The sequence below is a fragment of the Oryctolagus cuniculus genome, chromosome 7 (assembly GCF_964237555.1).
Source record: "Oryctolagus cuniculus chromosome 7, mOryCun1.1, whole genome shotgun sequence".
Lineage (NCBI taxonomy): Eukaryota > Metazoa > Chordata > Mammalia > Lagomorpha > Leporidae > Oryctolagus > Oryctolagus cuniculus.
Window position 1 is genome coordinate 43,701,467 of NC_091438.1, and position 27,187 is coordinate 43,728,653.

At 53.1% G+C, this 27,187-nt stretch overlaps 1 protein-coding gene across 7 annotated transcripts in view; it reads left to right on the forward strand.

The window, feature by feature from the left end:
• KCNN3 (potassium calcium-activated channel subfamily N member 3) overlaps positions 1-27,187 on the forward strand; it is a 202,824-nt gene that overhangs the window by 113,193 nt on the left and 62,444 nt on the right. For all 7 annotated transcript variants that reach the window (XM_070077616.1, XM_070077614.1, XM_070077617.1 and 4 more), the window contains exon 3: positions 24,650-25,068. In XM_070077616.1, the coding sequence (XP_069933717.1) occupies positions 24,650-25,068 (419 nt within the window). The remainder of the gene's footprint in view (positions 1-24,649; positions 25,069-27,187) is intronic.

Consider the following 27,187-nt stretch of genomic DNA (forward strand, 5'->3'; position numbering starts at 1 on the left):
ATCCAGTCCCCTGCTAATGCACCTGGGAAAGCAGTGAAAGATGATCCTGGTACTTGGACCCCTGCCACCCTCAGTAGTGTTCCAGGCTCCTGGCTTTGGCCTGGCCCAGCCCCAACCATTGCTGCCATTTGGGAAATGAACCAGCAGATGAAAGATCTCTCTCTCTCTCTCCCTCTCTCTCTCTCTCCCTCCCCCTCTGTAACTCTGCCTTTCAAATAAATGAATAAATATTAAAAAAAAAAAAAAAACGAGCAGGCCCACTTACCCATGTCCTAGGGGAGTCTGGCTGTACTCACTGGTGGTTCACGGGGATGATGTGCAGAGGTACCCTGAGCGGAGCGTGGAGATGCCTGGCTGTGCACTCACCCAGTGAGTGACAGTGATCTTGAACCCTTGACCCAGTCCCACAGTGTTACCCAACCCTTGAGGCCTCAGTGAAGTCTGAGACTGGCGACCCTGACCTCCTTCCTTTCAGTTTGATCACATTCTAAGTCCTGCCTGAGCATGAGCACAAAGCCTCTTATATGCTTTGTAGGAATATGTGGTAAATCTTAATGCTACCCACATACAGTAATGTTGACATTATGTAGTTAATGTAATGCTTTTTCACCCCAAAGGCCTCACCGGTCTGCTCACAGTATGGCAAGGTTATAGCCTCCATTACTTCCAACTTGCAAGATCTCAGGCTCTCATTAAGCCTCAGGCTTCTCATCTGCAAAGTGGTTACAACATCTTTGTGGCCTGCCTTGCCCTTAGGAAATGCTTTATAGGGTCCTCTCCGCTTATTGCATTAATTTATTTTTTTATTTTTATTTTTATTTATTTATTTATTTATTTTTGACAGGCAGAGTGGACAGTGAGAGAGAGAGAGAGACAGAAAGAAAGGTCTTCCTTTACCGTTGATTCACCCTCCAATGGCCGCAGCGGCTGGCGCACTGCGCTGATCTGAAGCCGGGAGCCAAGTGCTTCTCCTGGTCTCCCATGGGGTGCAGGGCCCAAGCACTTGGGCCTTCCTCCACTGCACTCCCTGGCCACAGCAGAGAGCTGGCCTGGAAGAGGGGCAACCGGGACAGAATGCGGTGCCCCAACCGGGACTAGAACCTGGTGTGCTGGCGCCGCAAGGCAGAGAATTAGCCTATTGAGCCGCGGCGCCGGCCTATTGCATTAGTTTAACCAGTGCTTCCTGGGGTGGTGGTGGGAGTGGGGTGCTGCTCCTGCATTAACAGTGTGTTCTTCCCATAAATTACACGTGGGGTACAGCCCGATCAGCAGTCACAGAAAGGAGGCCTAAGGTCCAAGCTCTAGTAAGTTCTGTGGGGTAGAAGACTTAGGGTCAGAAATCTTTTTTTTTTTTTTTTAAAGATTTATTTATGTATTTGGAAGGCAGAGTTAACAGTGAGAGAGAAAGAGTGAGACAGAGAGCTTCCATCTGCTGGTTCACTCCCCAAATGGCTGCATGGCTGGGACTGGGCTGAGCTGAAGCCAGAATCCTGGAACTCCATCTGGACACTGGTATTCATATGGGATGTTGGCACTGCAGGCAGCAGCTTAACCTGCCATGCCATAACACAGCCCTGAGTCAGAAAGATTTATCTCTTGCTTGGCCTTTGATGCTTTTGTGGGCATAACTAATGTACCCTTGTCTCACCTGGCTAGAGAGGCCTGGGTGGGCGGGTGCCCATCAGTGCACCTGGCACAGGGCCTGGTCCATGTCAGTACCCACCTGTTTTCCCTCTCTTCCTCCCTCCTTCCCTCCCTCCCTTCCTTCCTTCCTTCCTATACTGTCAAACCCGGTCGGAGGCTAATGGTGAGAGTAGGCAAGTCCAGCAGAGTGCCTAATGCTGGGCAGTGCAGGTACGGGAAGGGAGCTTGGGGCTCGGGGTACCTGCTGCCTATTCACACTTCCAGCTATGCCCAGGAGCTGTACCCAGGCCTCTCAGGTTGGCTCTGCGTGGCAGTTGTGGAGGCGAACGTTACACAGTGGCTTTCCTGTAGTGCGGTTCGTGTCAGAGCCCATGTGGAGAATGAGAGCCAGAGCGAGGACAGTGCCCCATGGACACGGCTGTTTCCAGTCCGTGAGCTCTTCCAGACAGCCCAGACCCACGCCTCTCTGAAGCCCCTCGGCAGCACCCGGTAGAAGGGGCTCAGGGCACATGAGCTAAGTGCATGATTTAGTGCAACTCCAACTGTATCTTCAGTTATGAACTTGAGACGTCCTGGAAATGAGCCTCTACTTTGCAAGAGGCTTCTCTCCATGTTTTAATCAGGAAGGGGAGAACTCAGCAGCCTCTGGCCTCAGTAGCTCACAGTCTCATAACAGGCCAGACTCTCATCAGAGAACTGCACAGATCGGTGTGACAAGTAGTATGAGGAGCCTAAGACCAATTTGGTCAGACTTGGCACAGAGCAGAGGGGACTGCGTGCACAAAGGCCACGCATGTGTCAGGAGGGAGGTGCACGTGGCAGCCTGGAAGATGGCCAGCATGGCCGCAGTGGAGAGCAGAGAGCAGAGGGAGGACACAATTCGTCTTCGTTCTGTGCGTAGCTGGATACCCTCGGACAGGGCCCCTGATTCTCTGTCACTAGCCCCTGGGATGGTGCCGCGCACCTTTGAGGAATGGATGCAGCACTGAGGATGGAGGGACCCCCACCCCGAGGGAGCTGTGGTTGCTCCCTACCTGGGGTCCTAGCAAGCCCTGCCACGGACTCACCTCCCACGCTGCCTCTGGGCATCCGGGGCAGGTAGAGATTTTAGCTTCGGGTCTTTGGCCGCTTTGTGTTAGCTAGTTCCCTACAGGCATTTTGTGTTCTATTTCTGCCTCCCTCCTGCCCCCCACAGCGGGGTAACCGTCCCAAGTGTCTTGAACAAGTTCCAAGATTCAATACCGACTTGCTTTTTCTTTATTAAAAGTATTGTTAATGATTTATTGATAATTTGGTTTCCATTAATCACACTCATTAGTGGGAATCCTTTGATGTGGTTTCTGGTTTTCAAATGGGGCCATTAGTTCCAAAGCTAGTGGCTTTGTCCCTAGGTTGTTTTAGGGGGTCTGCTACCCCTCCCTGGTGGCTTTCTACTGTCCATGCCTCTGCCAGCCCCACAGGGATGGGAATACAAGGGCAGACTTTGCAGTGTCAGCCTCTTATAGGCATCTGGGCACTGCCAGGCCGGGGCCTAGCCTGGGGCAGGAAGAAGCAGGGCTGCTGCTAGCCGTTCATAACAGCGATGCAGCGAAGCTCCGACGTGCCGTTCACAGCTCTCCCGCTTGGCATTCCCCGGTTGCGTGTCTGACACCTCACTTGGCACATGATTTATTACAGCTTTTAAATAGCCCTTTCTTTCTGGATTGAACTGTCTGCATCCATTTGGAATGGGAGGATTGGCTTTTAGGTGTTGTGGTGAGAATGTGCCTGAGGGTGGGGCTTGGGTGAAGGCTTCCTGTCTTGGTGCAGAACTAGGGACCACAACCCAGGGAACTGGCCTGTGTCTGGCCGGAAGTGAAAGAGGTAAGAAGGGCACACCAGGAGCTGCCAAGGCCTGGCCGAGGGAGGCCAGGGGCACAGAGAACCTTTCTTTTTGTTTTGTTTTTGCCTTGCCAACTCCTTCAGGGAGAGAAAACCAGCCAAAGTTCTGCCTAGATCCCCGGCAGGGGAAGGTAGAATTGGAACAGCCTGGAGGGGCGGCAGCATCCTTTCAGGCCACTCCCCTGCCTCCAGGGCAGCCTTTCTCTCCCAGACCCTCAGATCCATGTTCTACTTTGAAACATCCCAGAGTGGGGAGTGAGAAGGGGAACACCCCCCCCCCCGCCCCAGCTTCTCTCTCTCTCTCTCTCTCTCTCTCTCTCTCTCTTCCTCGAAGCTTGACAATCTTTCTAGCCAAAATCCCTCTTGCTGTAGTTAGGGCCTCTTAGGGACCAGTTAAGCTAGAGTAAAGGATGGTTATAACAAAACATGCAAATTCCCTTTGCTTTTAAAGAGAAGTATGCCTCCTGGTTATTACCTGAAGGACTGCCTCCTCAGCCTGTTAGCACCGCTCCGGGGTTTACTTGGCGAGAACAGTGGCAGGAATCCCTGGGTGGGAGGGTAAGTCCCACCAGCTTTGTGGTGGAATCTTCTGGTCTTTGTGGCTGGGCTGCACGGCGAGCCCTCCTCCTCCTGTCACTGGCTGAGCTGCTGTTCAGTACAACCCCAGTTAAAGGGATGAGGGCTTGGCGTGGTTGTTGGAGCGTGAGGGAGACAGGGACTTGGAGGGAGTGACCCCGTCCCGGGTGAGGGCGAGTCATCTGGCTCTCCAAGAAGGAGCACCCATCAGCGCTGCCTTGGCCCTGTGTTTCCTCCCAAGCTTCCTGCTCTAACCCTAACCCTAACCCTAACCCTAACCCTAACCCTAACCCTAGTTCTGTTCTTTCCTTTTCTTTCCCTTCCTTCCCCCCTGCTTCCCTCCCTCCCTCCCTTCCTTCCTTTCTTCCTTTCTCTTTCTCTCTTTCTCCCTCCCTCTCTTTCTTTCTTTCTTCCTTTCTTTCTTTCTTTTCTTAAGATTTATTTATTTATTTGAAAGTCAGAGTTACATAGAGAGAGGAGAGGCAGAGAGAGAGGTCTTCCATCGATGGTTCACTCCCTAACTGGCCACAACTGCTGCTCTAATTCGAAGCCAGGAGCCAGGAGCTTCTTCCAGGTCTCCCACACAGGTGCAGGGTCACAAGGACTTGGGCCATCTTCTACTGCTTTCCCAGAGTATTAGCAGAGAGCTGGATCGGAAGTGGAGCAGCAGGGACTTGAACCAGTGTCCATATGGGATGCTGGCACTACAGGCAGTGGCTTTACCCACTACGCCAGCCCAGAGACCCCTTTCCAGAGTACATAGGTCCCCTGTTCTGTACCTCACAGCACTGCATGTATTGTTGTCCTGTCTGTCTCCTCCCCAGCCTCAGGGCCTGGTGCTTCACTGTTTTTTTATTTTTATTTTTATTAAAGATTTATGGATTTGAAAGACAGAGAGACCGAGACAGAGTTCTTCTATGGCTGTAATAGCAAGGGCTGGGTCAGGCTGAAGCCAAGAGCCAGAAACTCTATATGGATCTCCCATGCGGGTGATAGGGACCCAAATATTTAATCCACCATCTGCTGCCTTCCCAGGTGCATTAGCAGGGAGCTGGATCAGAAGCAGAGCAGCCAGGACTCAAACAGTGCTCATATGGGATTCTGGCCATGCAGGCAGTGGCTTAACCTGCTGCACAACTCCCTGGCCCCTGGTTTTGTTTCTAAGGAAGGTTGGAATTTTGGTTACTCACCAGTGTGTGGGGCTCCCAGAGGTGCTATCCCACCCACCCAACCTGTTTTGTGGTCATCGAGTCACTGACTGACCTCGGATGGGCCCTTGCCATGTGCCAGCCATGAGGAAGGGCCAGACGTGGTAAAACCCACACAATATGTAGCCGTCTTGAGTGCATACTTCAGTGATGTTAAGCGCATGCACCACGTTGCTGTATAACAGCCTCCAGAACGCTTTGCATCCTGCACACCTGAAGCTCCACACCCACTAAGCAGCTCTTCCTTCGCCTCTGCACAGCCTTGGCAGCTGCTAGCCTTTCTGTCTGTGACTTTGACTACTCTGGGTGCTCCCATAAGTGGAGTCGCACAGTATTTGTCCTTTCGTGCCTGGTCTATGTCACTGAGCGCCGTGCCCCCATAGTCCATCCCTGATGCAACAGCCTCCTACGGTTGGGGCAGGATTTGGCTCCCAAACTCTTGCAAACATTTAAACCCCAAAGCCAGGAGTTCATGACACTAATAGGGTGAGAACTTAATCTAAGGATGGCGTCTGGGAGGTGGGCCTAGGGAGAAGTCTTAGGTCACTGGGGGTATGGCCTCAGAGGATGCTTCTCATGAGAGGGTCGATTAGAAACACGGAGTTGAAGCCAGCTGTTGTCCCTCTGCTTCCTGGCTTGTCATTTGATCTTCCCTCTGCAGAGCTGAGTCAGTGCCCACTTGATCTTGGACTGTGAGCCTCCAAAACCAGGAGCCCAAAATAAGCCTCCTTCCTTTGTAAGTAGCTTCTCTCAGGTGTTTTATTATAGTGCTGAAAAGCTGACTAGCGTGGGTCAGAATTTTCTCCCTTCTTACGGCTGAATAATAATAATAGTCTGTCATCTGTGTATACTACATTTTAAAAAATCCTTTCATCCATTGGTGAGTTGCTTCATCGTTGTGAACAGTGCAGCTATAAACACCGGTGCACCACTATTTCTTAGAGACTCTGCTTCTGAGAGCAGCCATTCTTAACCCGGGATCCTTGTTCTAGGGAAAGCAAATTCATGGCTCCCTACAGGCTCCCTGTGGGATTAGGATGCCAGAAGGGTTCAGTCCAAGCGACACGAAAGCAGCACGTCCATCAGAAGCTCCCGAGGCCCTCTGGCAGCAGACTCAGGTGTAGGAGCAGTCATCCATGCCTGGCTTCCAATCCTAGCTTTGCTGTTTAACTGCCTGGCCAACCCTGGGCACTCAGTGGACTTCCTGGAGCCTTAGTCCTCTAATCTATAAAATAGGCATCTTCCCGGAATTGTTGGGAAGATTGACAGAGCACAGTGGCTAAGCGTATGGTGTGGTGGCTGAATCATGGCCTCCCAGAATATCCAGGTCCTAATCCCTGGGTATGCTGGCCAACGGGACTATGCAAGATGTGGTTGCACTGAAGGTGAAATGGAGAGATTATCCTGATAGTCCAAGTGGGTGCTAAGTGTAGTCACGGGTGTCCTTGGCCCAACAGCAAAGACACCATCCTGCATCGGAGTGTCCAGGCTCAATCCCAGCTCTGCTCCTGCCTCCAGCTTCCTGCTAATGAGGCGGCAGGTGATGACTCAAGTACTTGGGTCCCTGCCACCCACATGGGAGACCTGGAGTGAATTTCCAGCTCTGGCCTAGCCCCAGCTGTGGAAGTCATTTGGGGTGTGAACCAGTGGTGGGAGATCTGTCTCTGTCTCTGTCTCCCTCTGGTTTCTCCACCTCTCAAATTAAATGAATAAAAATCTTTAAAAAAGGAGGCAGAGAGAGGGAGATTGAACTTCAGGACAGCAAGTGTGAGGCGTGTTGAGTGAAGCAAGAGGTGGCAGTGCCGGGAGAAAGGGCTGTGAGGCCAGGCGGGCAGGCGCTGTCCAGCAGCAGGAAGAGAGAGAGATGCCCTCCCCTCCCCTGCACCAAGATCCCCCAGCAAGCGCCAGTCCTGCTGACAACCTTGACTTTAGTCCGACCTCCAGAGCTGCAAGTGTAAGCGGGTGTTGTTCACTAACGTCATGGTAACTCGCAGACCCCGGAGCCAGACTGCCTGAGTTTCCTCCGGCCCACACCCCTTGCCAGCTGAGGGGCCTCAGGCAAGTCCCTCCACCGCTTTGTGCCTCAGTTTCCTCCCTTGTAAATAATAGGGCCCACCCCATAGGGCTGCGATGAGGAGTAAAGGAGTTGAGAACAGAGCCGGGAGCCTGCTCCTCACTGGATGCATGTTTGTAAAATAAAGGAACCGGGCGGAGGGACACGCTGGCTCCCAGGAGGCCTTGGGTAATGCCAGGTGGTGCTGACTCGGTGGTGGCCGCTCGGTTGAGCAGGTCCTCAGAGAGGCGCAGAGTCAGCCGCTGTGGCTCGGGTGAAGCGCAGGGGCTTGCTGGGATCAGCCCTCCATGGCCTGTTACAGCTGTGCTAGGATGGCTGTTACCGCAAAATAAGGGTCATGGTCACGTACATTGGAGAAATCGCATTCTAAAGCCCACCAGCTTTATTTTCTTTAGAAAGCCCGGGAAGCTTTACTATCCTAATAAGACTGGTGAATGTCCAAGCATTTCGCAAACACTGGGCCACTGATGCCCTTTCCCGGCTGCTGCCATCGATGGGTACGAAGGCAGAGCAGCCCCGCAGAGAGGAGTGGCAGGGTCAGGTTTACCTGGCCTCAGGACAATCTAGAAAATACAGCCATCAGTCGCTGAAGGATGGGCCGTGTTCTGAGAATGCCGTGAGTCCGACGTTTCTCGAGCAGCATAGGCGAACCACGATAGTTAGAATCTGAGGTTATGGACCCACTGTGGTACTGTGTGGGCCGTGCTGCTTCGTGCGTGACTGTACCGCTGCTGCTGCTGTACTGATACCGCAGGCAGCCCTGGTATCTGCAGTGTCTGGGGCCAGGCCCATACAGAGGCGCCCCCGCCCACAGCCTCCTGTGCCCCCTCTCTTCCCATGGCCCACTCGGTACTCTGAGGACACCTCTGGGCACCTCAGCCCCCAGATCCATGCTCCACCCAACTCCCCCTCCAGCTGTCCCCGGCTCTGTCTCAGGCGTGGAGATGACCCTACAAGGAGCACACTCAGCCATGGGAAGATGCGGGGAGGGAGCTGTGTGGGCCCTTTGGGCAGGGCATTCTGGGTTTCCAGAGAGCCCAAGGGTGGTATTTAGGACAGGGGTAGACAAAGCCCCAGGGGCCCTTTGGGCTTCTTGGCTCCATGGCAGGGGAGGGGCAAGAGCAGAAGCCCAGGTGAGTAGGTGGAGGGCAGGCTGGTGGGGGACATGGCAGTGCAGCAGCTCAGGACCCCAACCTGCAAACAGAGCGTGTCCCCCTCTGCCCCTGCCACCTGTGCAGCCTTAGCTTCGCTCACTCCGGGGCACACAGTTCTAGGCTCAGAGTTCGGCAGGAACTTGTATGCGTGGAGCAGGCCTGCCTCACCACCAGCGGCTGCCTTGGGGATGGAGTCCCCTGACCTCCCGAGTGGAGGAAGAATGGAGAGTGATTGCTCTCTGCAGTTGTGAGGAGGGCACCCCTTCCCCCAGGGAGTTCCGGGCCCTGCCTGCCGGTGGGCCGCTCTGACTGAGGGGCGCTGCAGGTGTGCGTGGCGAGGTGGGCCTTGACGTGGTGCCTTTGTTTCAGCTGTGTGCCCTGGATCCGTGTCTCACTGGGCGGCTGAGTCAGAAGGGGCTGGGAACCGGTATAAGGCTGGCCTTGGCAGGGAGCCTTGAGGGAGGAGCCCAGCTCCCACAACTCCCAGCAGGGCCTCAGCGACCGGGGGCTCCTGGGGGGTGGGAAGCTCTACCCCATGATTATAGGGCACGGAGGGACTCGGGGTGACTCTCCCTGCAGAACAATGGCCATGCTGAAAAAGTCCCCGTTAGACTCACCTAGTGGCTTTCCCCAGGATCCTTCTTTTTTTTTAAAAAAATACTTTATTAGGTTTTTAAAATTACAAATGCAATATTGGCTTGTTTTAACACAGAGCTGTGTTCTAATTATTAAAGGGGAAAAAATCCATCGCCTCTCCGCTTCCTACGCCCTTGCCTCCCCAGAGGTCACAGCATGAACAATTTGGTGTTCAGCCAGAGGGGATTAACACAGCTTGTGTGTGTGTGTGTGTGTGTGTGTGTACACAAAACTACCCCAACCTACACACATATATAGGGGATTTTTCAAAAAAGATTTATTATATTTATCTGAAATACATGGTTGTAAAGAGAGAGGGGAAGACAGAGAGAGAGACAGAGACAGAGAGAGAGAGATCTTTCATCTGCTGGTTCACTCCTCAGTAGCCACAGTGTGGCTAGAGCTCCATGCGGTCTCTCTCTCTCTTGGGTGCCAGGCACCATCATCCTTCCTCTTGGGCCATTTCCACTGCTCTTCCATGCGCATTAGTAGGGAGCTGGACTGGAAGTGGAGCAGCCAGGACTCAAATCGGCACTCATGTAGGATGCCAGCATTGCAGGCAGCAGCTTACCCCACCGTGCCACAACATGGGCTCCAGGATTTTTGTTTTTACGTACTGGTGTTTAAAAAGTGAGGAATCAGGGCCTGATGGCACAGCAGGTTAAAGCCCTGGCCTGAAGCGCCAGCATCCCATATGGGCTGCTCCTCTTTCAATCCGGCACTGCTATGGCCTGGGAAAGCAGTGGAAGATGGCCCAAGTCCTTGGACTCCTGCACCCATGTGGGAGACCCAGAAGAAGCTCCTGGCTCCTGACTTCGGATCGGCGCACTCCAGCTGTTGCGGCCATCTGGGGAGTGAACCAGCAGGTGGAAGCCCTCTGTCTCTACCTCTTTCTGTAACTCTGCCTTTCAAATAAATACAATAAATCTTTTTAAAAAATGAGGAATCATAGTATACCCATTATGCTACAATTTTCATTTTACTTAATATACCATGAACATTTTCTAAATCGATACACATAGATCCATTTCATTTTAGAAAACAGTTACATAGTGTTTCACAGTGTGAGTGCTATAATTTATCTACTGTTTCCCTGTTAATGTGTTCAGGTTGGTTTTAAATATTTTTTTTTGAGAGAGACAGAGACAGAGAGCTCCCGTCTACTGATTCACTCCCCAGATGCCTGCAAGAGCCAGAGCTGGGCCAAGCTGAAGCCAGGAGCCGGGATCTCCATCCCTCTCTCACACGGCTGGCAGGAACCCAAGCACTTCAGCAATCACTGGTGCCTCCCAGGATTTGCACCAGCAGGAAGCTGGAGGCAGCAGCCAGAGCTGGAAATTGAACTCAGGCCTGTCCACTCCCACTCCCACCCTTTTAAATTACAAAGAAGTAAATAAGCAGTTCTTTTTTTTTTTTTTTTAAGATTTATTTATTTATTTGAAAGAATCACAGAGAGAAAGAGGGAGCTTCCATCCGATGGTTCACTACCCAGATGGCTGCAACGGCCAGGGTTGGGCCAGGCCAAAGCCAGGAGCCAGGAGCTTCTTCTGGGTCTCCTACATGGATGCATGGGCCATCTTCCACTGATTTCCCAGGTGCATTAGCAGGGAGCTGGTTCTGAAGTAGAGCAGCCAAGACTTAAACTAGTGCCCCTGTGGAATGCCAGTGCTGCAAACAGTGGCTTTAACCCATGATACCACAGTGCCAGCCCACAAAACCACAGTGCCAGCCCACAAATAGGCAGTTCTTTTAAAAATATTTTTAGTTGCTTTCTCTGTCTTGTAAAAATGCTACAAAAGATTCTTTTGCCCTGGGAGAATTACAGAAATGGTGAGTGAGTGAAATATTTTTCTCTGCAGTCACACTGGCATCGCCTTGATGCCTTAAACTGCGTATGGAGTCATTGGGTAGCCTGTGTCTCCCAAGCATGGTGCCTGGCACTGTGGCAAGTGCTCCAGGGACCCTGCACTCGTGCCAGCAGGTGATAGGCATGCCAGCAGGTGAAGAGGCTCAGATGAAGGATTAAGAGGGAGGTTTCAGGGCTTGCGTTGTGGCACAGAGTGCTAAGCGGATGCTTGAGGTGACTGCATGCCTATCAGAGGGCTTGGCTGCAGTCCCAGTTGCTCCTCGCTGCCTACCTAGCTTCTGCTAACGCACCGAGGTCAGGTGGGAGGGTGGCCCGAGTGCTTGTTCCTGCCACCCAGTGGAAGACCCGGGATGGAGCTCCCAACTCTTAGCTTCAGCCTGGCCCAGCCCATGCAGTTGCAGGAAAATGGGGAATGAACCAGAAAATGGAAGACTAACTCTGTCTCTCCCTCTTTTCTGTTACTCTGCCTTTCAAATCAATCAATTTTTAAAGATTGAGAGAGGAAGACACACACACACACACACACACACACACACACAGAGGGGGGGGGAGATCTTCCATCCACTGGTTCATTCCCCAAATGACTGCAACAGCTGGGGCTGGGCCAGGCTGAAGCCAGGAGCCAGGAGCTTCTTCCGGGTCTACCATGTGGGTGCAGGGGCCCAAATACTTGGGCCATCTTCTGCTGCTTTCCCAGGTGCATTAACAGGGAGCTGGATTGGGAGTGGAACAGCTGGGACTCAAACAGGCACCCATATGGGCTGCTGCTGCTGCCCTAATCAATCTTTTTTTTTTTTTTTTTTTAAGAGTGATTTGGTTCTAAATAGATGCTTCAAAGATGAGAGCATGGACTACAGGCTCAAATCCCTCTGCTATCATTTACCTACTATTAGATCCTGGGGAAGTCAGCTCATCTGTAGCTGCAGTAACAGCAGTGCTTTTCCTGTAGGACTGTACTGGATTCAAAAGACTGACAGAAAGCATCAGGCTGTGGTTCTGGGTTGTGGAACAGTGGGTTAATCCCTTAAGACTCCAGTTCGAGTCTCAGTAGCTCCATTTCACATCCAGCTCCCTTGTTAATGCAGCTAGGAAAGCAGCAGAAGATGGCCCAAATGCTTGAGTCCCTGCCACCCACATGGGAGACCCAGATGGAGTTCCAGGCTCTTGGCCTTGGCTTGGTCCAGACCTGACCATTGTGTTTATTTGGGGAGTGAACTAGTAGATGGAAGATCCTTCTCTCTCTGTAACTCTGCCTTAAAAAAAGAAAAGAAAACCCAGCCCGGGGCTGAGAAGGAGCCAGCAAGTTGGAAGTGGGGAGCTCTCCCCTCCCCAGGGTGACCTTTCAGCTGGTCCTTGAGGAGGAGTTGAAGGGCATCCAGTCAGCTGGGGAAGAAACTAACGCTCCCGGCCCCGCGTGACCACCCACACTGACCTTGGTTCACCAGCTCCTGGGCAGGCAGCTCAGAGATCCAGACACCTCTGTATTTTTTTATGCTAAAAACACCCTCTAAAGAGTCTCTCCCTGAGGGGTAAACAGGTCCTAGTTAAAACCAGCCAGGGGCTGGCAGCCCTGGTACTCGTGGTGGTACCCAACCTCCCGAATGCTCCCTGCACCCTTCTGTGTGATGCAGTGGAAAATGGTCAGAGACTGCCTGTTGAGAGAACATTCCTCCTACCCCAGACTCGGGCTCTGTCTCTGAGACCTCCAATGCTCCAGTCTGCCGAGGCACATAGACAGCCAGCAGTGCCCACTGGCCTGAAGGGCAAATGCCAGGGAGTTAGCCCACCGGCACATCCTGGACCAAGACCCAGTCTTGGACCAAAACTCCCAGGGCTGGTGCTGTGGCATAGTAGGCTAAGCCCCCTCCTACAACACCAGCTCCGGCCGTGTGGCCATTTGGTTGAGTGGATCAGCAGATGGAAGCCCTTTCTCTCTGTCTCTCCCTCTCTCTCTCTCTGTAATTCTACCTCTCAAATAAATAAATAAAATCTTAAAAAAGAAAGAAAGAAAGAAAGAGAGAAAGAGAGAAAGAGAGAGAGAGAGAGAGAGAGAGAGAAAGAGAGAGAGAGAGAAAGAAAGAGAGAGAGAAAGAAAGAGAGAGAGAGAGAAAGAAAGAGAGAGAGAGAGAAAGAGAGAGAGAGAGAAAGAAAGAGAGAGAGAAAGAAAGAAAGAGAGAGAGAAAGAAAGAAAGAGAGAGAGAAAGAAAATGGACTGGAAGCTGTCTACTTGCTAAGGAGTGGGAACATGCAGCACACGGGCCATGTAAGGCCCAGCGCCTCCCCAGAGATCTCTGTGCATCCTTGACCATTTCAGTTTCTCTTGTAATGCTAAATTCCTGCCTCTGCTGAGTTCTCCACCTTCCTGCTGCACTTTGGGACCCCTCTGGGTCCTGGGTTGTCTCCCTGTGGGGCCCCCAGCCGAGGCTCTTGGGTCACCTGTCCTGGGTTCTGGGGCAGGGGCAGGGGCAGGGGGAGGCACAACGAGCGGGTCTGCATCGGGTTCTGCTTGGTCTCATGGTATTCCTGTCTCACAGGAGGGGCCAGCAGCAGCTATTTTCCAAAAACTCAGTAATTTTCATTTTATTCGAAAGGCAGAGGGACAGAGAAAGGAAGAGAAAGATCTTCCATCTGCTGATCTGCTGGTTCATGCCCCAGATGCCCACAACAGCCAGGGCCGGGCCAGGCTCAGGGCTGGGAACTCCCTTCAGGTCTCTCCTGTGGGCGGCAGGGGCCCAGAGATTGAGCATCGTCTGCTCCCTCCCGGGATGTGCATTAGCAGGAAGCTGGACTGCACTTGAATGGGGCCTCTTCGTGTGGGATGCAGGCGTCCTAAGTGGTGACAGCCAGAGGCCGGCTGGTGCAGCCAGTGGTTTTCTGACCCGAGGTGTGGGCTGGGAGAGGAAAGCAGTGGCCTCGCAGGCGCCTCTCTGCCCTTCCAACTACAACAGCTCTGAGCCTGTTTTTTTCCTGTACTGGGGCTTCCGTGAAACAAATCTCATGAGCAGAAATGACTCCACAGCTGGGAGGAATGAAAAGCCACACTTTGGAGCCAGTCCTGCACATCGCATCACGGGGAGAGACTCGCCCCTCGCAGACGGTCAGGGACAGGAGGCTCTCTCTTCAGCGGTGCTGTGGGCACGGATTGTGAAATTCTTGCTTATGTGGGTGAAAAGCGCTAGTGTCTTCAACTGTCGTAACTTGGCTCTCGTTCTCCAGGAACTGGGGACAGGGGAAGGATTTACGGTCTCCAGCCAAACAGGCTCTGGGCTCTGTGTCGTCCCACAGGGCCCGTGCCATCTGCCTCCTCTGGTAGCTTCAGGTGGGGAGGTGCAGAGTGGCCTGCAGGACTGCCTTGGTAGAATCACAGTTTCCGACTTGCTGGGCTTGGCACTGCCTCCGACCAGCTTGCCTGGTGTCCCTTACGGAGTAACAAATTCAGAGAGATGGAAGTAGGCGTAACAGAGCCAAAGTTCACTGAAATATGTTCCAAGGGAGGAACGGGGACTGGACGGTAGAGAGAGCTCATGGCACCCTTTCTCCCTGCCAGAGGTTTTTATCCCTAAAGTAAGTCAGGTGTGGACTGGTGATGTATCCACCAGCACTCACCTGGGCATTTGTGATTGACACCTTGGTGCTGCATTCCTTTGGGCTCTCTCTCTGAATGTGGCTACAAAATAGGTTTTTTATTAGAATACTTTAATCTCGAGTTAAACTGTGAAGTGGATGGTCCTGCGTGGGTGCTGGGTGCAGTGCCTCCCCCTGCATGAGGGTCTTGTGGTCGCTCCCATCTGACTATCCGCCTGATAGCCTCTTTCTTTTCTTTTCTTTTTTTTTTTTCTTAAAGATTTATTTCTTTATTTGAAAGGCAATGTTACAGAGAGACAGGTCTTCCATCCACTGGTTCACTCCCCAAATGGCCGCAACAGCCAGAACTGGGCCTATCTGAACCCAGGAGCTTTTTCCAGGTCTCCCACACGGGTGCAGGGGCCCAAGCACTTGGGCCATCTTCCACTGTTTTCCAAGGCCATAGCAGAGAGCTGGATCGGAAGTGGAGCAGCTGGGTCTCGAACCGGCACCCATATGGGATGCTGGCACTACAGGTGGTGGCTTTTCCCACAATGCCACAGTGCTGATCCCTGACAGCCTCTTTTAAAGCCACCTTCCTTCTGCCTTTGCTCTTGCTCCTATCCCACTTGCTCCCTCTCTGTATCCAGTTCCTTGGAGCATTTGCTGACTGGGAATTTTATGTTAACCATCACTGCCAGCCCAGAAGTTCATTTCATCACTGGCAATCAGCTCTTGTCCTCAGGGAAACCTAATTAGGTGTTACAGGACTTTTGATGTTGTTTCCATGGTAACTCCCATAGTAATCCTGTGCACGTAATATATGCTCCAGGGAGTTTAAATTTTTATATATATAATATATATTTAATAATACATTTTTAAGAAAATTTGGACTTTGAGGAAATCTGGACTTTAAGGAAATATGGAGCTTTTTTCCTTTTGCTTTTTAAATATATATAGATATATTTATAGATCTATCTATCTATAGATCTTTAAATAATGGAAATTTTTCCCAAAGTTTTTTCCCCCACAGAGAGGGAGGACAAGAAAGCCCTTTTCCATTTTCTCTCCTTTAATTTAGACAATTCATAGCTGTACAAGAATGAAGGCTTTTCAGGTTGGTTGGAAAATGTCTAAGCAGAATCTCCCCTGACAGCTGAGAACACTCTAATGAAAGATTTTGCTTAAATGAAGAACCTGAAAGGCCTCAGGTTTTCAAATAGAATGAGGGAAGACCAGCCCAATGAGTCAGCTCCAAACTCACTCACCCGAGGACAAAAGGGTGGAGCTTCCCCTTGGAGGGAAAGGCAGGGAGGCCTGCGGCCAGCAGCCTGGCAGCCTCAGAGCGGTCTCCTGGTCTCATGAAGACAGCCGGCCGTGCCCTGCAGTGACTGTAGTGGGTTCCAGAGATTCCAGCTGGACTGGCCTGTCCAGAGGTGACAAGGAGTTGGCCCCTGGGGGGGAGCTGTGGATGACACGGTTGTCTGTGTGACATTCTAGTGAGGGACAGGGGCAGCCCCGGTCTCACCGAGGGGCAGATGCTGACGGAAGGGCTCTGGAGAGAGAGCGCGCCACTGACTGAACAGAGCGCGAGCTTGTTGGCACCCCATGCCCAGCGGACAGCCAAGGGTTTCTGGAGCCTCCTTAAATACCTGAAGCTGATTCCCTTGATGTCCTTATTGGCCATTCGGAAGTGCAATGCCCATGGTGACCTCCTTGCTAGCTGCCAGCACATCAGTTTGCCCCCCACCCAATTTGCCGCAAGAGTCACTGTTCCCAGATTCCACTTGTTTCCCTGCAGCACCCCTTGACACCCCCACTCCCCAAATCCTCCCTTGCTTTGTGCCTTGATGGGATCCACCTCACTTTGTATGCAAAAATCACTTAACTGCTGGCAAAATAACTTTTTAGATGCTTTGAGGTTACTCTTTGCTGTCTGAAGTGATGTGTGCACAGGTTGGGGGTAGCAAGGCTCCTGGCTGTGATTTAGTTACCTCTGGATTTGAGCAAGGCTGGCCAGCCAAACAGCTGTGTGGAGCAGGTGGAGGCACTTTCCAGGGGCTTGGCAGGACCATCTGAAAGAAGCCTGCCGGGCAGGGTATGCAAAGGGCCTGCCTGTTCATCCATGTGCTAACTTACAACAGCACTTGGAGAAGTTAGTGGAAAAGATGGAATAAAAGAGAAGTCTGTTTTGGGGCAAAACAATTGAATTCCATGCCTGGTTTGTCATCCTATCCCTTTCTCGTCCCTTTCTCGTGAGCTTTTTTTTTTTTTAAGATTCCTTATATGAATTAGTTTTATTATATATGTTTCATTGAATAACTATTTTTCTTTATTTTTGTTTTATCTTATTTGAAAGAGAAAGGTGGGGGGAGACAGAGGGAGGGAGGGAGAGAGAGAGCGAGCTTCCATCCACTAGTTCATTCCCCAAATGCTTGCAATACCTGGTACTGAGGCAGGTTGAAGCCAGGAGCCTAGAACTCAATCCAGGTCTCCCACAGGGTGGCAGGGACCCAACTACTTGAGTCATCACCTGCTACATGCCAGGGTGCACATAAACAGAAAGTTGGAACTGGAAGCAACTTTCCTACCTAGGAACCCAAACCTAGCCATTCTGATGTGGGATCTGGGAGTCCCACATCTCCCCAGCATGCTAAAACTCACTGGCTTAAACAATAACCAGTTGGCTCATGATTCTGTGGGTCAGTGACCTGGGCTGGGCTCAGCATGGCAGTTCATCTGCTGCCCCCAGCTGGGGTGAGCGTCTCCCATGCAGCTGGTCTGGGACTGCCTCACGCTGGTGCTGGGCTGCTGGTGGGAGCCACAGGCTGGAGAGACAGGGGTGTGAGGCCACATGTCTGCAGCAAGCCCCAAGGCTCTAATATTTCCCAAACCTCTGCTGCATCGTGTTTTCTACTGTCCCATTGGCCAAGGCTAGGAACAAGGCTGAGTTCAGACTCAAGGGGTGGAGAAATGGAACATGCCTCTTGCTGGGCAGGTCACATGTATAGAAGCCAGTACACGAATGAGTAGCGGGACTTTGTGGCTGTTTCTGGAAGTTAGCATGCTAGGGTTGTCTGGAACAGGGCTTCCAGATGCTGCAGGAACCCTGTGTTGCCCGGGAAGCTTTGCAAGGTGGGTCCTGATCCCGCCTGTCATGACTGGGCTGCCTGAGGTCGCTACTGAGCTGACTGACATGACCTGTGTTTGATTCTCCTTTCCACCTCCAAGGGGCTTAACCTAGTTAGTTCTCACCAAGAACTAACTATTGAATTTAGTCGAGTTCAATCGAATTGGTTCTCCTTTTCCTCAATTACAAGCTCCTTAAAGGTGAGTTAGGCATCCTGGTGTTGAGTACAGGCTTCCAAAGCTCTCAGAAGTAAAAATCCTCCAGGCTCTCAGAAGCCCCCGAGGAGGCAGGGAAGTATCGGGTGTGGAGTGTCTTCCGCACAGGGCACTGTGTGAGGACAGAGTAGGGCTTGTGGGAGACCTGGGGTCATGGTACCAACGCATTGCACACCCTGAATGAGTAAAATCTCAGGAGGCAGATAGAATGAGCAGCTGGGAGAACATGGCTTTCCTGCCCCACTGTGGGAGGCTGGCCTACAAGGGGCAAACCACAGACAGGTCAGGAGGAGACCTGTCCATCGGCTCTGGGCCCCAGAGACTTCTCCCCTTGAGGGTTTCCTGTCCTGTGCCAGGTTCTGTCCATGTCTTCTCAGTCCTTTTCCAAAGTGTACCACCGGCAGTCAGGCTATTCCAGACCTGGGGCTGGGTGACCCAGACGAAACCCTGGGACAGCTCTAGCCCTGATGGAGCCACAGGCATGCTTCCCAGCCCCTCTGGTCCAGCACTCCTTAGGATCATACCCCCAGCTCCAGATGAATTCTAGAACTTTCTAAGAGTTGGGGGTCACCTGGGACAGTTTATTCCGGACTGGACTACTTTTTGGGGACTTTCCCATGGTGTGAAGTGAATTGTCAGGTCCTTTGTTAGCTACAGGCTTAGGGCTGAGTTTTCTACAGGGAGTTCCATCGTGGGTGGTTAACAAGGCCACTGGCAATTCATCCTTTCCTTGGTACGACACCGTCATCCACCTGCCCAGCCCTGTAATCAGTGAGACTGTACTCACTGCCTACTGTGTGCCGGGTACCATCTCAGCCCTGGAGGGAGATGGCAGGACTCTGCGGAGCCCCCCGGTGCTGACAGCACATGAGGAGGCTATGTGCGGAGCCACAGAATATGGCTCTGTGGTGCAGCAGGTGCGGGGTGGGTAAGGGCTGCAGAATCCACCCCCTCATTCCTCAGGGGAGATTTGTTGTCCAGGGTCACGCAGTAAGTGGTAGTTCTTGATCCACTGTACAAGCACTTACTGAACACCTGCTATAGGCTAGGATCTGGACCAGGCAGTGGGGCTTACCATGAGGGACAGGAGGACATAGACAGGGTCTGTGACCAGTGGGTCCCAAGCCTGGTTACACTGTGGACTCATCTGGGGAGCTTTAAGAAAAAGCCCAGTGCCACTGCCCCCCTCCTAGATGTTCAGATTTCTTTGGTCTGGGGTAGGCCCACACATGGGTATTTTTTAAAAAGATTTATTTATTTGAAAGGCAGAGTGACACAGAGAGGGAGCAATGCAGATCTTCCATCCTCTGGTTCATTCCCCAAATGGCTGTCACAGCCAAGCCCGGGCCAGGCTGAAGCTGGGAGCCAAGAATTCTACTCCGCTCTCCCATGTGGGTGGCAGGGGCACAAGCACTTGGGCCCTCTTCTGCTGCCTTCTCAGGTACATTAACAGAGAGTTGGAACCAAAGCAGAGCAGCAGGGATTCAAATGGGCAGTCATATAGGATGCTGGTGTTTCAGGCAGCTTTACCCATTTCACAACAACACTGGCCCCTCAAGTAATCCTAATGTGCAGCCAGGTCTAAGAGGAGCGACAGCAAATCTAGCAACACAAATAAATGCATAATTGAGACTTGTGCTTTGCAAGAACCGCAGAGGCTGCTGAGGGAGGAAACAGCAAGATGGGCATCTGTAGCCCGCCCCAGAGCTGAAGGGAGTGAGGCAGCGTTTGGAGTATTTGTGATTCTGGGCTCAGCAGGGAGAAGGTGTAGGGTGTCCTCATACGGGACAGTGGTGGCATCTTCTGGGACAAATTGTCCCACCCTGCAGGCCCACAGAACCCTGGGTGGAGCCCTGCAGAGCCTGCTGAGGTTCTCAGTCTCTGCCCCATTGCCCTACCACGATGTGCTCCCACGCGCCTGATATGTCCAAAACCCCTAGGCCAGCAGGCTTCCCAACCCCTTGTGCAGTTTTAGAGTACCTGGCAAAATGCAGTCCTCTTGGTATCTGTGTTAGAGGATCTCAACACGAATCTCAGGAGGCAGACAGGGTCGGGATCAACACTCCAGGGACAAGAGGTGGGCCCCAGGCTCACGTGGCTGGCCCAAGGTCACACAGCTAATAACTGCTCATGGGAAACTTCAGGCTCGCTCTCTGGCTTCCAGCCCCACAACCCCACGTGGCCCCCACTACCTGCAAGGCAGGCAGACACGGCCCTTGGACCAACACCGTCGGTCCTCCTGGGCGGAGCTGCTGGTGGCCGTCCCCTTCAGCTCTGGTGGCAGAAGATCCTGTTCCCCATCAAGCTATCAAAGGCATCTGCTACTTGGGCGCCTTAGTTCCTGCCCGGAGCAAACCCGGTTACCATAGTAACCGGATGTGAGTCTTTGTTGCGGGGTGGATGGCTTTAATTTCGTGTTTGAAGAGTTTGGCCAGGCAGTCGCGTTGCCATGGCTTGGCTTGTCGGGCACAGTTAGGGGCAGAGGGAGGCCTTGGAGTGGCCGTGAGGTTTTCTGATGGAAAAGCCCAAGCCCTGGGGGCGGGAAAGGGAGGCCCCAGGTGGTGCTGGTGGCTGCCTCTCCTGTTCAGAGCTGGGCCTTCCTCACTGGAGCTCTCTTCGGGCAGACCCTCAGCAGACAGGGGCCATGCCCAGAAAGAGGGCCTTCTGCTCATGTTTGTTGAGTGACTGAATGAGCAAATGACCTTTGTGGTTTAAGAAGCCCTTGCACACCCGTATCTCTGTTCCTCCCCATCAGAGTTTAGAAAAGTCTCAAGGCTGGGCGAAGGGGAAACTGGGGCTCAGCCAGGGCAGAGACTGCCCACGTGGTGCTGCCACCCTGCCCTGCATTCTCACTGCTGCTCTTGCTTTCCATGGCCCCAGGGAGGCGGAGGAGACTCCTGTGTTCACATCATGGGACTGGATTGATTCGCCTCAAGTTCATGTCAGACTGATCCATACTCCTGGAGGGATCTGGTTTCATCCCCAGAGGCCCCGGGGCCCTGGGCAGGCACCACAGCTGCTCAAGGGGTGGTGAATGGGAAGGCAATGGAGGAGGAAGAAGAGAAGGCACATGGGATTGAGCTCAAAACTGAGCAGAAGCCCAGTCCCTGGAGGAGACAGTGGAACGTGCAGAACAAAGGGGGCACCCCATTCCCTAACCTCCCAGTGCAGGGCACAGTAGAAGGGAAGTGGGGCTCTGCCCAGCTTCTGCCCAGCCCCTTTCCCAGCCATGCTGACCCAGCCTCTGCCCTACCCCCTCAGGGTTGAGAGTGTATTTCTAGGTTAAATACAATCCCCCACCTACCCACCCTTGATCCAACTCATGTCTCTAACCCAGCCTGGTTTCCTTCCAGCCTGCAGCTCAGGCCCTCCTGGTTGTTCATGGGCTGCCCCAGGCCAGGATGTGCCTATGCTGGTGCCCTTCTTTGGGTTGACCGTATCACAGCACCTCCTGCCTGGAGGCCAGCACAAGCTCCGGGAGACAACAGCTCTCTGGGCCCTGCAGCAGGGCTGCTGTCCTGAGCGGGGCATTTGCAGGTGAGCTGGGACAGACAGCAGCAGAGGCACTGGAATGCTGAGAGCCCAGAACATGATGCAGTGGGGGGCACGCCTGCTAGGAAGTCTGCACCCCGGCAAATGCCCCGTCTCAGGCCTCCAAGACTCAGAATCGGGGGAGTGTTGGAGCTGGCTAGGACCTTCAAAGCTTCTCATTTCCCAGATAGAGAACGAAGCCACAGAGGGGAAGGATGTGAAGTCCCTTTCACAGTCACCAAACATCATGGGGACCCCACAGTGGACCCTCCGTAAGAGCAAAGGCTGGGCCTTCCCCGTATGTGCAATCCAGCACTGAGCATAGGCTGGGCACACAGCAGGTGCTCAGGAAGTGCTTGTCTGAGCAGGCGTCCTCATGATGTGACGGCAGGAACCTCGGCTGCGTGCAAGGTCAGGGCTAGAAGGAAGCTTTGACTTTATGAAGCTCAATTCTCATTCTGGAGAAAGACTGAGACCCCACCCATTAATAATGCTAAAAGTGGGGCAGGTGTTTGGTTTAGCAATGAAGATGCCAATTAAGGGGCCAACATCATGGGGTAACAGATAAAGCTCCTGCCTGCAATGCTGGCATCCCATATGGGTGCCAGTTAGAGTCCTGGCAGTTCCACTTCTGATCCAGTTCCTTGCTAATGACCTGGAAAAAGGAGTGGAAGATGGCCCAAGTGTTTGGGCCCACACCACCCATATGGGAGACCTAGATGAAGCTCCTGGCTTTAGCCTGGCACAGTGCTGGCCATCTTGGTCGTCTGGGGTGTGAAACAGCAGATGCAAGAGCTCACTGTCTGTCTCTCTCTCTCTATTTATTTGAAAATCAGAGTTTTATATATAAATAAATCTTTGGGGAAAAAAAAAAAGATGCCAGTTGAGACGCCATGTGCCAGATCAGAGTGCCTTACTTCGAGTCTTGGCTCCACTCCTGATTTGAGCTTCCTGCTGATGCACACCCTGGGAGGCAGCAGTGGTGGTCCAGTAGTTGGGCCCTGCCACCCACGTGGGAAACCCAGATTGGGTTCCTACCTCTCGGCTTTGGCCCAACCCTGGCTATTGCAGGCATTCTGGGAGTGAACCAGTAAATGGAATCACTGTCTCTCTGTCTTCCTCTGTCTCTCAAATCTTAAAAAATGCTTAAAAATAATAATTGCTGATACTTAACAGCAGTGTGTGCTGGGTGCCAGGCAGCATTTTTTGCACATTGTTTGTAGTAGCCCATTGCAGCCTAAGGGGGCCTCTGTGCAGCAGATAATACCATCATTGCAAGCACAGAGAGGCTCAGGAACTCGCTCAGGATCATAGAGCTAGTTAGTGATAGGGTCAGGCAGCCCGGCTGCAGAGCCAGCACATGTGGCACTGCCAGCAGTGCCCCGGCCCCCTCTCTGAGTGGGGAGCAGCCCTCTGTGCCAATCCTTGTGAGCTCCCTCATGCGGGAAATGTCACTTTCATTTCTGCATCCTCCTCTAGCACTTGGCTCCGGGTCTGCACACTCAGGGCTGTGTGTTTAATACAAATGAGCTGCTCATCGTCATGAAACAGCCAGCTGGGGGCCTGGCACTTTGCAGCTGGAAGCGACCTTGGGAAGTGTATACAGTGGGGAAAAAAACCCATCCTTCTCTCCTTGCTCAGTATAGAGCATCTGGTGACCACAGCACGTGGGAATTTTCCCCAGGCACCAAGCACTTCTCCAGTAGTCCCTGAGTGGAGTCCTACATTTCATTCAAAAGTGACACTGTCTGCTTTCTACTGGGATCTAGTGTCACAGCCCACAGGTTAAGGGCTCTGTCTCATAGGCTATGCTTTCTTCAGATGCCACAAACCCAAGGTTGTGTGTGTGTGTGTGTGTGTGTGTGTGTATGTTTTAATATGAGAGAGAAAGAGAGAGAGAGAGAGAGAGAGAGAGAGAGAGCTCCTATCCTCTAGTTCACTCCCCAAGTGCCTGCAGCAGCTGAGGTTGGGCTAGGCTAGTCAGGAGCCAGGAGTTCAATCCATGGACCAAAGTACTTGAGCCTCCTAGGGTCTGCATTTTTCTAGGAAGTTTGAGTCAGGAGCAGGTCCTCTGATATGGGATGCGAGCATCTTAACCACTAAGCCAAAGACCCCCATCCCCACCGGCTTGGGAGGAGAGGGAGAGAAAGAGAGAGAGAGATCGATCTTTCATCAGCTAGTTCACTCCCCAGATAGCTGAAATGCTGGGACAGTCAAAGTCAGGAACCAGGAGCTTCTTCCAGGTCTCCCACATGGGTGCAGAGGCCCAAACACTTGGGCCATCCTCCACTGCTCTCCCAGGTGCATTAGCAGGGAGCTGGATCAGAAGTAGAGCAGCCAGGACATGAAGTGGCACCCATATGGGATGCCTGTGTTGCAGGTGGTGGCTTTACACACAACTATGATTATTTTTCTAGCATTTTTTATAATTTGAGAGACAAGAAGACAGAGAGACAGTGATTCCATTTACTGGTTCACTCCCAGATGCTTGCAATAGCCAGGGTTGGGCCAAAGCCGAGAGCTGAGAACATGAGGGCTGTATGATAAAGGGTATCACAGGGGCACTGAACAGCCAGAGGGAACAAGTGCAGAGGGCAAAGGCCGCAGGAAGGGCTGGGGGCTTTGACCCCTCTCTGGGTGGCCCCTCCAGCTCCTCCAGGTAGCCCTGTCTGGAAGCTCCCTGACCCTGTCCTGCAGGAGTGGTACAGAGGCTTCGTCCCTGGCCATAAGTGATCACCTCACTGCCGCCTCTGCCTCCTCCCAGGCATGGTGGCAGGGCTGCAAGTTGCAGGCCTCTGAACAGAGCTCAGTTCCCCCGGCCCCCAGCCCCCATCCGGAGGCTGCCCAGGAGGCCTGGCTGCTCATTAGCAATCAGAGACCCTTAACACATTAGGAACTGTGTGCCCAAACCAGGCTGAAGACCAGACCTATGATTTTGCATTATACATCACAGTGTCCTAGGAGGCCCTCTACAGAGGAGGCAAAGGAGGCCCAGAGGGCGAGAGTCTGAGCCAGGGCCCCCAGGCCACCAGCCAGGGCCCTCTCCATGCAACAAGGGCTCTAAAGCACACTCCAGGTGGGCAGGCCACCCCGCCCGCCCATCCTCCCTCCACCCTGCGGCGCGTCCCCTGCGTCCTGGCCACTCTAACGGGCTCTCTGCTCCTGCCAGCTCTTCGTGATCGACAACGGCGCGGACGACTGGCGGATAGCCATGACCTACGAGCGCATCCTCTACATCAGCCTGGAGATGCTGGTGTGTGCCATCCACCCCATTCCCGGCGAGTACAAGTTCTTCTGGACGGCACGCCTGGCCTTCTCATATACCCCGTCGCGGGCCGAGGCCGACGTGGACATCATCCTGTCCATCCCCATGTTCCTGCGCCTGTACCTGATCGCGCGCGTCATGCTGCTGCACAGCAAGCTCTTCACCGACGCCTCCTCGCGCAGCATCGGGGCCCTGAACAAGATCAACTTCAACACCCGCTTCGTCATGAAGACGCTCATGACCATCTGCCCGGGCACCGTGCTGCTGGTGTTCAGCATCTCGCTGTGGATCATCGCCGCCTGGACTGTCCGCGTCTGCGAAAGGTACTCCCGTGGCTTCTGTTGTGCGGGCTCGCGGGCCATCTGAGCCGAGAGGCCCGGGCTGGCTGGGCTGGGAGCGGGAGGAGGAGCGGGGGGTACGCAGGCTGCCAGTCTGACGGAGGAGGCAGGCATGTCCCCAGCCACCTCATAGGCGCAAACAGGAAGTACAGAGGAAAACTCTGAAAGTCTGGTGCGGAGGGAAGCTGGGACAGCACACGCACCCTCCCCCGCCTCTCTCTGCCTTCTTTGCCTAACAGGTTGTTGACCCTGACTCAGGCACAACAAGGTTGCTATTTCCAGGACACCTCTCCCTCTCGGGGACGAATAGTGTCTCACTTCTGGTTTTTTAAAGGCTCTGAGAGGTCCTGCAGTGATGAATCCAGTTTACTTTTATTCCTCCACTTTTTCTCAGAAGCAGGTGCCCGCAGTCCCCTCTTTGTTGTAGAACACTCTTGGGGGCTGGCTGCTCAAAATCTGGTCCACACGCCAGCTCCATCAGTGTCCCTGGGCAGGAGGGAGCCTGTTAAAATGCAGAGTCTCAGGCCTGACCCCAGAACCGGGCAATCACAATTCACATTTTCACGAGCTCACCTGTGATCTGTGTGAGGCACATGTCGCTGGGGGCAGGACCTTCAGGAGACATTGTTTTAGGAGGCCAGTGGCTGGTGGCGGGGCAGCAGTGCTGAGAAGGGGGTGTGGCCTATGAGAGATCTGGGGCCTGGGAACGCGATGCTGGCTCCTCAGAACAGCCACCCCCAAGGCCAGGGGCAGGACTGTGGGTCCCTCCTCCTGCCACCACCCAGAAATGGCCTTTGTGACTCTGTTCCCTTTCAAGCTGGCCCTGGGTTTTCATTTTAATCTGATGTCACTTGGGAAGTCTGAACCATGTTTAGAAACCTGGGTTCTGCTCCCTCAGTGGCTGTGAGACCTCAGGCAAGTTGCTTAACCTCTCTGAGCCTCGGTTTGTTTGCTTCCCCAACAAAGGTCGCTTGAGTTAGAACGAAGATGTGTTCACTGAGATTGATGGCTTTTGTGGTGTTGGGGGACAAGGCCAACATCCTGTGTGGCTTACACGGGTCCTGGGTGTCATCAACATCTTAATTCATCGACACCTTATTTGGTCGTGGGTGTTTCAGTCAACCACAGACTTCATACATGGAATTGTGTCGCCAGGGGACACGGTGGGTGTATGGGAGAAGAACACCCTGCGGCGTTCACACCGCCATGCCCTCAGCTAGTAACAGCGTCCTCGGCATGGACCCTGTCGCTAAGCGATGTGTGGCTGCACCGGCCAATCCCTGCTGCGCTGCGGGGACATGCCCCAGGGGAACGACACACAGCCAGGGAGGAGCTGGCCCAAGCAGGTGGGCCTGGAGAGCTACATTCCCCACCTATTTTGAGATGCTGGGTTCACAGATGTTTTCCTTGGATTCAAGCCCAGCAGACACGAGGGCAAACTGGGAGGGCCGCCCCAGAGACCCCGTGCAGTGTCCCCAGGATGTACCATACCCTCTTATTGAGACCTGGCCCCTGCCCCTGACTCAGCCCCTGCTCTCAGAGGGACCACAACCCACCAGGCCTCCCGGCTCTCTCCGATGAGCAGATGTTCTTCCTGCCATGGAGACAGCAGGTGCTTTCCGACGAACGCCTCGTGCTGCTCTTAGCTGGGCAGTGTCCCGCCAGTCACTTGATCACTTTGGGCCTCCGTGTTCCCATCTATAAACCTGGGCTGGTGTACCTACCTCACTTTACTGTTAGGGTCAAACAAGGGACCGTGTTTGAATTGCATATTGCATACGAGAGTGAAAATGAATAAGAGTGGGGGTCCCTCAGCAACTTTTGGGGATTTTGCCGCTGACTTAGAATACACTGACTCCCACCATATGTTGGCCTATGCTCTTCCTGTTCTCCTTTCTTATTGATGGAAGCTAAGTTTTGCAACTGCCTTAATAATTGATATTGCAAAGCCCTTCAAGCACTTTAAGTTTTCCACGTCCTCTGATTGACGCTTATTTCAGATGAGCAAACAGGCTGAATGAGCCGCAGAGTACCTGCAAGAGAGCCTGGTTGTTTCTAGAAGCTGTCAGGAGCAGAAGTGATGCTATTGTTTACTGGAAATAAG